Here is a 14,396-nt window from a genome sequence, read left to right on the forward strand (position 1 = left end):
TCCACCCTTCTGTGTATACACAAAGAGATCAATTGACATGGATCAGTGTTTAACTAATATCGTGGCCCTCTTTTGTGAATGACACAAACACACAATCAACATGGTTGCTATCCATCACACTTAAGCTATCTCGCTTTGACACACAAAATGTGTTCAAATCAATCTTCTATATTTCTACTTTCTACTCCAATTCTAATGAGTCTACTACTCACAGTGCAGCCGACCTACCTTGATGAAGTCCACTTTCAGCAGGTCAGTGCCCTGTTTGTCTGAGGAACTGATTAGATGGAGAGGCTGATTCCTCTGATCTGGTAGTAGAAAGAAACACTTATACATAAACCTCACTGGTATTTATAGTATCATGCATTATATTATCTATTTATTAATTTAATTATTTAATTATGTAGCGATAGAGGCAGTCCTAGCAACACTACAACCAGTCGATTTGACAGAAGGTGAAAAGACGACAGTGGAAGGAAATTACATGACACGTGTTGTGTGTGTATGTGTAGGGTTTCTTACCCCTAATCTCAAAGAAGTCCAGGCCTACTTTGCGCAGGTACGAGGTCACAGTGAAGTCAAACGACCTCAGCTTGCCTTCAGCTCCTAGCTCGGTTGCACTGAGGACTAAAACTGTGTTTTCCTGGGCTGCCTGCCTGGTTAGCTCCAGCAGGACCTACACAAACACGCGCACACACACACACAATACAACGATATGATGTATTGATGATTGAACACTGCATTTTTTTTACGAATGGGAAATTTACTAAGGCACACCTACACACCTTTTTGACTTCAAACTTGAATTGCACGTCAGTAAGCTCCTCCACAGCTGATTTCTTGGGGTCTTCATCCATCAATCGCCCACTGGCGTCTTCATCAGAATCTACACAACCAGCAGAACGATCATCACAGTGTCTGCAAACCTACGATGTACGGCTTGCAATCTGAACCACAACGTTACAAATGACCATCCTCTTGATGGCGTTTGAGTGACAGTCATGACAGCTTTCAGTGAGCTACAAAATGTGCAAATTTCAAATTTGTCTCTTTTGCGCGGGCCAAGTATGTCGCATTTAGTCACATTGCCGCAAAATACACCAAATGATGGTCGTCAACGACAACCACCTTGGAGTCTCCATAGAAACAGACCAGTGTGCTGTAGCCCATCAGACCAACCTGTTTCCATGGTATCCATGAAGGCTGGATGCAGGCTGAGCACGCCGGGTCTGGCCCCCGCGAGGGAGGGAATCTACAACAGACGACCAGCAGAGGACACTTGTAAAACACAGCTACTTAGACTGTTACACAAAGCGACGTGTTCTAACTATGACACCAAACATGCAGACAAGGGCAGCCTCACTGAGTATGTGGTGAGGTCAGCGCATTACAGGTTTGGGGACAGACATGCAAGGTGGCAAAAGAGACAATGAAGATGACACATATCTCCCCATATTCTATCTGTATAGCTTTATTTTGATAACTGAATTTTGTGTTAATGTGTTTGGGGTCCACCATACCTTTTGGGTGGGGGTGGACGGGGTCGAGCCCATGTTGGGAAGAGGGATGCTGCTGACCAACTCGTACACCCCTCGGATCTTCTGGTCGGAAATCTTCACGTGGATTAAAGGTAGTTCTCCCGACATTTTGAACCTGGGGAACGGCAGAACATGACACCAGTCTCATTATAGACCGCGGTCTACATGCTGTGTGTATCCCAATTATCAAAAGCTTTTCAGCACACAAATAATTCTCGGCAGGCATAACTTAGCAGTTATGTTCCATAACTGCTCCAACTCCAACATATTTCAGTGGGATGCATACCGTTTTTTTTAAAGGTGACATAATATACCACCAGGTGTGAGTGTGATTAGCCGTTAGAAGTCGTTTTTTGAAAATCCTCTTCTAACATCACAAGTGGGCGTGTCCGCCTAGATGTGTGACGGATAGATGAGCACCGTATTCACACTCACACCTGGTGGCATAATATGTCACCTTTAATAAAACAAAGGAAAGACTAAATTCCCTTTGAGCTTGGTGCTCACCTGGCCATGCGGGCGTCCTTCTCCACCATGCACTTGGCCAGCTGCACGGTGAAGTCCATAGGCTGGAGGATGTGCTGCGCAGAGGAGCCCTGTAGCCGTGCCGTCTTCCAGGCGTCCCCTGCCATTCATGAACACACACACACACACACACACACACACACACACACACACACACACACACACACACACACACACACACACACACACACACACACACACACACACACACACACAGCATTTACTTAAAGTTGGGTCAAAGCGGGGAGCAAATGTACACAGTACACATTGTTGTGTAAAATGACTGAAATGGGGCAGTGTGTGTGCGTGTGCGTGCGTGCGTACCTGACTTGCTGTAGAGGATCTGGACGCTGCGTAGCTCCAGGGAGTACCTCTCATAGGCCCGGTCCATGATCTCCTCCAGGGACGAGAAGCTGGCAGAGGAGGCCTGTTGTCTGCCCTGGTCCACACTGTTCAGCTGATGACAGGAACAACAACAACAGCAACAACAAATCATTACACAAAAAAGCACCACTAGGTATAAGCAAACTTCCAATGTCTGCTGTAGAAAACCTAAAACAAATAAACACGATGAAATTGGAAAAAATTAGAAAAACAGTGTTGGGATGTGCTGACCTGTAGGCTACCAAAGTCTACGATGATGACGTCTGTCTGGGAGTGGTAGAAGCCAGACTTTGGGAGCAACAGATAGGAGGGCTTTAGGTCGATCCTCAGGTCGAGTACCGTCCTGGTCTCGATGATGTGAGACAAACCTGTGGGAGACAAGGCAATAGCATTCAATGGTAAATAGAGGGATTATTTACAACCCCAGCAAATTCGCAGAACAAATAGATATACTTCACTAATCGAAAATAAATGAAGAATGAGTCATATGGGTGGAAAATGGATACATTAAAAATGTTAGGAGAAATACAAATTGTTCAATGTAGAAATTGCATGTAATGTTTAAACAACAGCACAACAAGTTCATTGCACATCCCAGATTAAATAATTCAGAAACAGTGGTAAGAAAGCCATCCTTTCCATCCTAAAATGGCCACTTGGCCCTTGAAGAATCTTCACCTGTGGCGGTCTTCTCCTTAATCTCCTCCAGCTTTGAGAGTGTGGCAGAGGTCAACACCTCCAGGTCCACTCCCTTCCCTGTCTTGAAGAACTCCATAATGCTGGTTACGGTCAGCTGCAGGGGAAGCAGACACAGACAAGTACAAATTAATAATAACACATTCTTTCTTGATTCAAAGTATCCCAGTTGGCTGGTTAACCTTTCAAACCCTTGGGCCCATCACACGTGTTGCAAAACGTCCTACTATTTACTGTTGCTTAGTATTGTAATTTAGCAATTTTGGAGACTTTTACCCAAAAGATACATTGAATTTGGATACATATATGTCATTAAGGAGGAGGTATCTAACTCAAGGATGCCTACAGATGGGTGCAGACAACAGCGCTCAGAATGCTTTAGTTGAGTTACTGAACTATCCGGCCCTACTGGTGTGTCCAGACTCAAATAGCAGGGGCTGGCCAAGGAGAAGCACAGAATAACACTGGGTGCAGGCACTAGACCACAACACTGCAGCTATGCATGTGGGTGTGTTGAATGCATCACAATACCATTGAGCAGAAGCAGCCATCAAATATGTATCTGGATGATTCCCACATGCTCTGTCCTCTCAGCCGCCCTCATACCGCACCTGGCTCTATTCCAAACCTTAGTTAGAATTTTTCTCTACTTTGTTTTCTTGTTTTTCTTTTCTATATGTATTCTCTATGATGCAAAGTCTCTTTGAGTGACCTCCAAAAAAAGTGCTTTGTAAATCCTATCAATTATTCTTGTTATAATTATGCTCTTCCAACCACGATACCGACCCCCCGCGTCCCCCCGTCCCCCCGTCCCAACCCCAACCCTCTCTGTACCGCGTCGTAGATGATCTCCACGGGCTGGGAGCTGACGTGGAGCAGCTGATCGGCGGCGCTCTCCTCCGGGCTCAGCTCGAAGCGCACGCTGAGCAGCGAGGACGCCGCCTCGTCCACCGAGGCGATCAGCGAGGGCACCGCCCCCTGCTGCTTCAGGCCGGTCACCAGCCAGCGCGCCAGGGCGGCCTCCACCCTGGGACAGGGGAGGAGGGGGGGGAGGTGTCAACGGTTAAAGGACTGCGTTCACTGTGTATAGCGCTTTTATCCAAAGCGCTTTACAATATCGCCTGACGTTCGGTGTCAGCCGCGCAAGGCGACAGCCAACTCGTCGAGAGCAGTGAGGGTGAGCTGCCTTGCTCAGGGACACCTCGACACGCCGGGGATTAAACCAGCAACCTTGCGGCTACCAGCTAACCCGCTCTACCTCCTGAGCTACTGCTGCCCGGGGATGGGCGACTAAATCCCTTTTTTCGTCGTTTAAAGGGGTTTAGGTATTGACGTGTTCTTTATTGGTCTGGGTGATGACTCACTTGATGGCCTGGGCTCCGGGTCTCTGGGAGATCTTGGTGCTCAGGTCAATCATCTGGATTTTCAGGATCTCCGGGACGTTGGGCAACTCTCTCACAGTGATGGAGGTCTTGGACAGCTTGAAGTTGGCTACAACCGCCACATACTGCAAATGAGTGGACAATGAATTAACAAAAAGAACAATAAGAGACCAGATGATAGAGAGAGACGTGTGGTTGGATAGTGGTTCATGATGGCAGACTGGTTTAGAGTATGGGGTTTACCTGCTTGGGTATGGCCAGGTTGTGACTACTTCCACTGTAACCGATGGCAGTATAGAGCTTCTCCTTCTCCTCGGTGGTCATTAGCTCATCCAACCCTGAACCTGAGGGTCAGAGCAGTAGAAACAAGCTATTAGCACTACGACATTGGATCCATGATGTCATGACAGCCGGTCCCACGCGTAGTATGATGCATGGGATCAACATATTTATTGGCCGCCAGAAAATTCCCATCTATTTGGGTCTTTGCATTGACTTTGTATTCTCGCCGCGCCTTCGCTTTTGGTGTGAATGCATGTAATGGGGGTGTGAGAAGACTTCAGCAGGGGTGCAGGTTCAAGAGGAGAGGGGTCTGCGAGGCTCACTCTCTGGCTCTATGGACTCCTCCTGCTCTTCCTTTTTGGGCTTCCGGCTGAAGAAGCCGCCGAAGAAGCCCCCTCCACCCTGTTTCTGGGCGGCCGCCGTCTTCTTAGCCACCACCTTCTGGCCCGAGCGGATCACCTGGTGGGGCGACATGAGGATATGTTGCCAGAATCAATTATGACGGGAAATAACAGCGATAGTATAATGCATATAAGAGAGGGATTAGGTTGGGAAACACAATGAAAAGGAATTCAAAACAAAACACACAACTCAAACATTAAGGAAGTACATTTGAAACAATAATACTTTTATATTTGAATCCCGAGAAAATAAACACATTTTGAAATAAAAGTGGCGTTAAACAAATAATTTTGGCATTATGAAAAGAAAATGTTTTGCAATAACAGCAAAATATAGCTGTGCCAAACTACTGTATGCATGTGTCCAATCAGTGGTCAATTGCTTGCCAAATGCCCAATTTGGGAACCCGCCTTCACCAAGAGAGGGGGTGAGTCTAACAGAAATGATGGCATCTCGACATAGACAACGTCAACAGTTAACCTGGGTTCTTGACATACAGACAAATCCTATAAATTATATGTTTTAAACATGACCATTCCAAACAAGCTATAAAGAAACCTTAGACGTTACCGTACCTCCATCTTGGCCTGTTGTCGGGCTAACGTAATGTTGAAGACGTCCAGTAGTTTCTCCAGGTCCTGAGAGAGGTACAGTCAAACGACAAACATGTTCAGTAAAACAAAAGATGTGTGGAGCCTTTTTGGGTTGCAGCACGGTGGGCTGACGTGCCTCACCCCCTCAATTGTTTGATACATTTCCATAAAATCTCTCCGACATTTCTTCAGTTGATGCATTAAAACCCTACCCTATCAAAAAGGGTAACCCCATACAGTTTTATGAAGCAGGACTTTAAGTTTTGTGAAACGTCACACCCCTATATATAACAACAACACACTACAATAACCAAGGCCCACAGCAGGCCCAGGTGAGGCGTACCTGGACCTGTTTGTCCGTGTCCACACTGAGCTTTCCCTGGGTCAGGAGCCTGGCCTTCCAGGCTGCCTTGTAGGCCTTCAGGTTCTCCCTGTGCTGCCTGATGTTGGACCAAGACCACATCCTGTTGAACCGACGGACGTGAACCTCCAGGATGCTTTTGAATGCATAGCCCCACCTGTGAGAGAGACAGCGTGCACACACACACAGACACACACACACACACACACACACACACGTTGGATTTTGTTAAGGATAGGTTGGATTTATGGATTATTATTTTTTTCATTGCTCAGTGTTGACTCAGTGTTGCCCCAATGACTGTGTTATAGCGAAGATGAAGTGCATATGTAACATCTACTATTAGCATTCCTTTACTTACTCTGTCCATGCTGCATATTTCATATTTATTATATATTCCACTATAGGATGGATGTTTAGGATGGATGCTAAACTACATTCCATTGTCTCTGTAGTTGTACTCTTTACTGCAAAGACAATAAAGTTGAATCTACTCTCCTCTTGTCTAATATAGCTTAATCTCATATAGTATGATGCTACTCTGCTTAGCCACTCTGCCTCAGGTGCTCAGAGCCAGGTACTGCAGTCTTCTTCCTCTCACGTTACAGTCAACTGGAGCGGCATAGCCCTCTCTCTCTCGCTATACGATAGTTCTGGCAGGACAACAACGCTATAGCATTCATAAAGTATCTGATGAACTGACCAGATGCTGATGTTGGTGTGTACTGGGACCTCAGGTCTGAACTTGCGGTACGGCCCATTCTTGACCATACAGTCGACGGACTGAAGTAGATCCACCATCGTCACGTACTGTGGATGGAGAAGTCGGATCACAATTAGCTCATCTTCTTCGATCAGTTATTACATTGTGTCGTTTATGATATTATTGTATTATTGTATCTTTGTCTACCTGATGTCATGAAACATATTACCATATGAATGTGGTGCCGACATTTCATTACAAAAATTATTAAAGATTAGACAATGAGTCCCTACATTATTATTTTTTTAAAAGCTTCTTCAACAAGCTAACCAGCTGCTGTCTGTATATGGAGTTAGATTAAGTCTAATCAAACAAAACTTCTTAAATAGCAAAAGGCTGAGGCCTTTTTCAATGAGACACGATGCAGTGTTGAACAACCAAGATCTGATATACTCTTCCACCTTTGGCCTGAAGCCGTATTGCCTGAGATAGGAGACCTTATGCAGACATCAGGCAATGCCCTTATATTTTCACCATACATAAAATTCATATGTGTATTGGAATAAGCGAATAGGAGCTTGTGAGTAATTAGTAGTGAGTTCTACTACAGGGTAGTCTGCTTCTAAGGGCATGTTTGTGGCTGGGTACCTGTGGTTTGGTGATTTCTATGGCGATATCCTGGACCTCCAGATATAGGTTAGCTTTAGGGGTCTTCAGTTCCAGCTCAGCAGTAGGGTTGATGCACATCTTAGCCGAGGCAAAGACCGGCTTGAAAACTGCAGCCGGAACCAAACAGTAGACTTCATCAATTATATTGAATGATACATAATATCAAAATACAATTCCTTTTTCTTATTACTATTTTAAAGAACATCACCACACACACACACACACACACACACACACACACACACACACACACACACACACACACACACACACACACACACACACACACACACACACACACACACACACACACATTATATACCTTCTCTTGTGTAGATGTGTGTGTGCTTGTATTGTATGTGTATGTGTGTAAGTAGGGTGTTTGGGTTGCTTCAACAAGGCCGGCTGTGTGCGTAGGCGTTAAGATCAGGGGAAGATAATAGTTCTGGGAACATGAAAGGTGAGGATCTGCATGAAAAATCCCCTCTGAGGGCTAAGTGTGACACGACCCCAGCCCCGCCTGGGGCTGTGCCGGATCAAATGGGCCGCGGCTTCAAGATCCATTCAAAAGGCTTCCTCTGCCTTTCAGATGCTAATGTGGCTAATACTGAGCTGGGTAAGGACCTTACAGTATTGGTGGTCCATGAGCTCTTCGTTCTTGGTGCTGATGCCTGCTTTGAGCTTTTCCTGGAAAAGGACCAAATCAAAAAAAAACAGCAGGTCAGCGGCGATAACATTTACGACCGACTAGCAGTGGCACGTCACTCCCTGTTTGGCTGTTATTAAGTGGCTATACTTGAATACATGAAGTCACATGTCCATACCTACAACAGACAAAAGAAAACTCCTGGCTCAACCAAACAGAAAGGTGACATCAGCTGGATTCTTGGTGAAGCCTACTGTTTGTTTTTGCCTCCAGTTGTGGCCTTGTTTTTTACCTCTACCTACGCTATGATGTAATCATGAGGTTAACTGACAAAAGGGGTCTATAAACAAGCTCTTCGTGTGAGAAAAACACAGCATGTGACAGAAACATTTATTTTTAACCATAGCCTTGCTTCTTAAACGATACACAAAAACAAGAGCGATGGAACAGCTTGTGTGGTCGGATCACATGACAGCAGTAAAAAAATAACAACAACGGTGTGCCTCAACCAATACATGTCTACATGAGGGAAAGGGAGTGCAAGGAGCAGCTGAAATCATGCAAAACAGAAGGAGCTATCTATGAAACAAGGCCACAGAGTCAGGTTGTCAGTTTGCCATCACAAAAAAGCCAGATGGACCCCTGGGACGAGCCTTGATACAGAACACCTCTTAGGCCAAAAATAAACCATTCAGGCCTGAATCACCTGAAGTTAACCCCACTCCTAGCAGTGCTAGTGCTGGGAACCATGAATTATCTACTGATCACTGATCCCATTTCTAATCCATTCACCAGACTGATCTCAATATCAACAACACTTATAAAGTGTCATGCGCCTAGTCACAAACACATTAACACTCGAGGGACGTGTGGAAAACATTAGGAAGGTAATCAGGCCATACCAAAATCACTTCCCAGGACTCTCTGTAGAAGATGGGGCTGTTGACGTTCCAGTAGGCACAAAGGCAGTCCAGGCGACCCAGCTGAGAGGGGAGAAAAGCGGCAAACCATTGGAATAAGGCATGGCCGGCCTGGTCTGGCAAATTGACAGACAATTGCAGAAAACAACTGCACCATACTCATGCATTAAAGCTGTAAGCATTGACTATTGATTATCTGGTGTGTTCAAAGTTATATGGTACAGCGTATATATATATATATATATATTTCTTTATTTATTCAGTGAGATTAAAATCATGGGAGACATCCAAACCCAGACTGAGCTAATGTCCTTATCATAAACATAAAAATTGAGTGCCAAAGCTAGTGGTTCATTTAAATTCACATGATTCCAGTAAGAGGACTAAAGCACTTTCATGTTTAATGAAGGGCTGCAGGATGGGATGCATGTGATTGAGTCATGTGACTCAAGGTTACAGGTTATATAATGCTGTATACTTTGTACACACATATAGGATAGCTGTCTCTAGTGCATTCGTGTGCGCACACTACTTGATGAAAAAAATCTATTTAAAAGATTTTATATACATCTAATCATATAAATATATATATAAATAGTTCTATCTATCTATCATTGTATATAGACATAACTACCTTAGACCTTACCATACACCTTTTGTCCATATATTTGCATGTAGTATTTCTAATGCTAACTATTGCACATTATTGTTTATACTGAGAAATCTTAAAAGGCTGGATAGGTAAATGCCTGACATGAGACAGAGATTCATACCTCCACCTGATTCATTTATAAAAAATAAAATAATAATAATAAAAGATGAACATAAAATTGAAACCACTTTTATCATAGTTAATCTTTTACCTTGGAGCTTCCTCCCAGTCAAAACAAGGAAACCTTTTCTGACCATTCAACACACTACCAACCTTAGTCAAAACAACATAAGCTTGGTTCCTACCAGTCTCAATATCAATGATTTGGCTGCCAGGCAACAACTGCTTTTAATAAATTTAAAATCAACGTGACTGGATTTGTTGTACATACAGATGCTGCATAATGGAGATGATTTCATGATTCAGAACTTGAAGGCCTACCTTGTAGATTATCTTGGCTGCCTCGTTCAGTATACATGTCTTCCAGTTTTCATCTGCTGTCTGCCAACAGAAATAGACAGTGGTTAAATTACTGAATGAAAGAAGGCTTCTAAAGGTTAAGGTATGTGTGTGTTGATCTGTGTGTGTTTGTGTGTTGATCTGTGTGTATTTTGATCTGTGTGTGTGTGTTGATCTGTGTATGTGTTGATCTGTGTGTGTGTGTGTGTGTGTGTGTGTGTTGATCTGTATTTGTGTGCATGTGTCTGTGTGTATGTGTGTTTTAATGTGTGTTTTAATGTGTGTGTGTGTGTGTGTGTGTGTGTCTGTGTGTGTCTGTGTGTATGTGTGTGTTTTAATGTGTGTTTTAATGTGTGTGTGTGTGTGTGTGTGTGTGTGTGATTTACCCACCTGTAGGCTGAGCTCTGCCATCGTTACTCCCATGGAGAGGGGGCACTCGGGGTCCGACAGCTGTAAGAGAACCCACACAGAACCCGTCTTCAATAGAACATGACTTTAATAATAACATCCAAAGCAGACATTCCACTGAAAGTTAACAAACATTGAACACCAAAAGGCTGCCATCTTGGAGATGAGCCAATCGACTGGGAATGAAGGCATGCTGGTTATGTCTTACATCATCTTCATATCTGATGTGGACGCTGGTTAACTTCACTTGGATGTTCTTAATGACTTGGGCGGCCAGTTTCTCCATGAGTGTGTCCTTTTTCTCATCTTGGGGCTTTTCTGGAATCATTGTAACACAAGATTTCCCATTTCAATTTTTATTATATTTATTTACAGCAAAGGTTGAATGTGCTTGATGTGGCTGGTCGCTCAGGTGAAGACCTGATATCTTTATCTCTATCTGTCGTTCAAAAGTAAAGATAACTATAATATATGTAGTATTGACTCATATCTATGCTCTCTCTATTCAAAGTATTCAAAACATATCGAAGATGATATGCCTCTTTTAACTAAATGTTTTGAAAGAAGGAAATTTTAACCCGGGGAAATATCAGAAATGAAATCACAACGCAATCCAATGAAACAACTCAAAGTTTCATTGACAGCCAAAACATTGGCTGTTACCAGAACCTACCTTTTTTGTTCTCATGGCGTTTCAACTTCCTGAAACCTTTTTTAGGCTTTTCAGGCTTTTTGTGTCCTTTACCGACTAGCGCAGCGTTAGGGATAGACAAAAGGGGTTAGTGGACGGGTAAGCCCAGCAGCAGGAACCCAGCAGAAAACCCAAGAGCATGCAGTGATGTGCAAAGGGCTCCTACACTCGGAAATGTATGAATGCTTCGAGACAAACGTTTTCCACAACAAAGAACCCCAAACTAATTGAGTATCCACACCTCGTGCACACCGGTGTAGTTACCCTTAGAACATTGCTGAAGAGAAGAACCACATAACCAAGCAGGAGGAAAATTATTTATTGTATAGGTTGTGTGTGTAGGGTCTAATATGTTTTATAGGGATATTTTATAGGATTTTGTGTCCGAAACGCACTACATTTAAATGACCTGCCGGTGAACAGTTGAGAACAGACAGGACCTACCGTTCGCCTGCTCCTTGTAAACAACGCTCTCCAGATCGAGGAGGAAGTCTCCTGTCTGTGAGGCTGTGAGCAGCACGCCAACGTCAGCACAAGGTAAACAGCAGACACCATTAAATCCACACATGAAGCTGTCCATCTGGCCCATTACACACACACACACACACACACACACACACACACACACACACACACACACACACACACACACACACACACACACACACACACACACACACACACACACACACACACACACACACACACGTCACGCACACACGTGCACAGTCACGCACGCAAGCACGCAAGCACACATCTGGATAGTTCACATTTAAATTTAGGTCACTGGAGATAATAAAAAGATCTAGTTATAACCACTTTCTCTCAGTCCATATCCACATATTTCATACTTCTACTTTTAACCATTTGAGCATTTTGACAATGAAATGTAAATTGAACATGATGATGTGAATGCCAAATGCCAAAATGCACATCCTGGAGTTCATGTTCCATGACATTCATTACTCCTCTTGTATGTAATCGATCCTGATGGCCCTGTATGTATGGGGCTTCTATTCATCGCGCTACGCTGTAGACCAGAGGTGGTTCACACAGAGCTGAGATCTGGAAACGCCCTTTCCCTGAGGCGTGACTCATGTTTCGCTAAATGCCTACTGCTAATTGACTAAGCTTCCCTGGTTGTTCACCATGGGGACGGAGGCAGATAATGCCAACGTGGCTGTAGCCTGTTCTACACAGTTAGGGATGGATCTTTGAATGACTGAGGGCCTGAAAGACTGAATTTATGGTTTCATGACTGAAAGGCTACAGAGATGAGTGACGGACAGCTTGGATGAGAGACGGTGGGTTTACAGCGGTTTGGTTATCAATTTCTTCCGAGCCAGGCATGTTTGCTTTGGACGTCCGCTCACGACTATGCTGTCGTCACGGTACCCCTGACTGCTGCTGGCCTCAGTCACCAGTTTAAATATTGAGATGGCACAGAGCCCTTCTAATTTCCAGAGCGCCGTTATGAAACAGATATCAATTATAGCCAGTGGAAAATGAATCATCCAAAATGAGGCATCATGCAGTGCATTGACCTTATGAACTTGCAAAAGACAGTGAAGGGATGAATAATGTGAGTGTGGGTGTATAGCTTATTACTCTAGTGAGTTTCAACCTACTAATTCTTCAAAGATAAATTTGCTCCCAATACATATATCCACCATGAATCAAGGTCAACCCAATCATTTCCTTAAAGAAAAGCAATAATTTTTTTCAAATAATTCCCACCCAAGTCCACTACGTATGGTTGCCTTTATTGTTTAAGGACTATTTCTGTGTAACTTATGACCATAACTAAATATAACCATGTTCCAACCGTCATCCTGCCGAGAGCCTAAACTTTCAATCACAAAAGGCAGACATTCAGACTCACACTGAATCAAAACCGATGATTAGTGAACGTGATTTAGATGAAGTAAAGTAAAAGCAGAAGCGGGAATGCAGAAGGGGCATTAATGGAAAGGACAACGGATATGCTGTTATTTGACTAAAGCAAAACCTAACACCAGTGCCTCAGGCGTTAACTTGAAACACACACATGACACAAACAATTAAAAGGGGGACACAAGGCAAAACCAGGGTTTGAGGATTCCTGTCAACAAAAGCTTTTTTTCCTTTTTCTGGAGGTTTCGGCGCAGTGTGGTTTCAGGTGTGGAATGGATGAAGGGGGGCCGGCTGGAACCTGTGGGAGGGGGTGGTGACTGATCCGACCGGCCTTACCCCTACGTGCGGCCATCTGCAGGGCGTCCTCGATGCGCTGCAGCTCCCTCTGCTTGGCCTCCTGTGTGTAGCGCTCCTCTTTGTCCGCGTCATACTTGATGGCTGTAAATAAAGATTTGGACAAACATGAATATAGAGTAAAAGAATTGGGGGACTTTTTAAAGAGTTAAACATGAGGAATAGAAAAGGGTAGGTAAATAGACTTTGAAGGGTAAGGTGTATTTCAATGAGTATTTTACAGGTATTTGTAGGCTTAATATAAAAATGATGCATATATTGTCTATGAATCAATTGAAAAAAAATGAATGTGCTGTATGTGGAAAGGTACGTGTTAACTATAAAACTTATTTATTGTGTTTAACTATGCAGGTAACAATCAATGCTAGAAAGACTGCAGTTATTAAAGATAAATATATTTTCAATAATTTGTTCCACAACTACCATTTGTTACCATATTTCATTTTTTATTGTAGCATATTGATGCTCTGCAAAACACAGATGGCCACAAGACACACTTAAGTAACTTTCAAAAGTTACTTTTAATATATTTAAATACCTCAACAATCATCACTACAATTGTCAACATAAGTCTGTTTAACTGTCTATGTTTGTACCTGCTTTCAAATGCAAATATATACAAGCATATGGCTATTGTTTTTGTTTGTGTTTTCAACATACATGTGATGATCGTAATGCAGTTAAATGCAGAAAATGCGTCTATTTTTAGCTGTCAATTCCCTGAGCAAGCTGCATTATTCACATCTATGAATGAGAGCTGAGAACAGACCTTTACGGCTTGGCTGCTAGGCAACGAATATAGTCATGGTGACCTGTTGAATCAATCTAGACACAGGTG

General features: G+C 43.5%; 1 protein-coding gene across 3 annotated transcripts in view; it reads right to left on the minus strand.

The window, feature by feature from the left end:
- The window catches only part of vps13c (vacuolar protein sorting 13 homolog C), a 61,232-nt gene that overhangs the window by 41,618 nt on the left and 5,218 nt on the right, over positions 1-14,396 (minus strand). For 2 of the 3 annotated variants that reach the window (XM_030377388.1, XM_030377390.1), the window contains exons 5-29: positions 13,541-13,642; positions 11,756-11,818; positions 11,294-11,368; positions 10,829-10,938; positions 10,603-10,662; positions 10,195-10,254; positions 9,084-9,164; positions 8,165-8,222; positions 7,515-7,642; positions 6,867-6,973; positions 6,146-6,320; positions 5,785-5,847; positions 5,131-5,266; positions 4,769-4,869; positions 4,508-4,650; positions 3,978-4,170; positions 3,126-3,240; positions 2,679-2,815; positions 2,388-2,520; positions 2,046-2,163; positions 1,521-1,653; positions 1,180-1,252; positions 786-886; positions 523-676; positions 229-308 (exon numbers count right to left, since the gene is read on the minus strand). In XM_030377388.1, coding sequence (XP_030233248.1) covers positions 229-308; positions 523-676; positions 786-886; positions 1,180-1,252; positions 1,521-1,653; positions 2,046-2,163; positions 2,388-2,520; positions 2,679-2,815; positions 3,126-3,240; positions 3,978-4,170; positions 4,508-4,650; positions 4,769-4,869; positions 5,131-5,266; positions 5,785-5,847; positions 6,146-6,320; positions 6,867-6,973; positions 7,515-7,642; positions 8,165-8,222; positions 9,084-9,164; positions 10,195-10,254; positions 10,603-10,662; positions 10,829-10,938; positions 11,294-11,368; positions 11,756-11,818; positions 13,541-13,642 — 2,699 coding nt within the window. The remainder of the gene's footprint in view (positions 1-228; positions 309-522; positions 677-785; positions 887-1,179; positions 1,253-1,520; positions 1,654-2,045; positions 2,164-2,387; positions 2,521-2,678; positions 2,816-3,125; positions 3,241-3,977; positions 4,171-4,507; positions 4,651-4,768; positions 4,870-5,130; positions 5,267-5,784; positions 5,848-6,145; positions 6,321-6,866; positions 6,974-7,514; positions 7,643-8,164; positions 8,223-9,083; positions 9,165-10,194; positions 10,255-10,602; positions 10,663-10,828; positions 10,939-11,293; positions 11,369-11,755; positions 11,819-13,540; positions 13,643-14,396) is intronic. The other variant, XM_030377389.1, reaches the window with a different exon arrangement.

This window comes from Gadus morhua, chromosome 14 (genome assembly GCF_902167405.1).
Source record: "Gadus morhua chromosome 14, gadMor3.0, whole genome shotgun sequence".
Lineage (NCBI taxonomy): Eukaryota > Metazoa > Chordata > Actinopteri > Gadiformes > Gadidae > Gadus > Gadus morhua.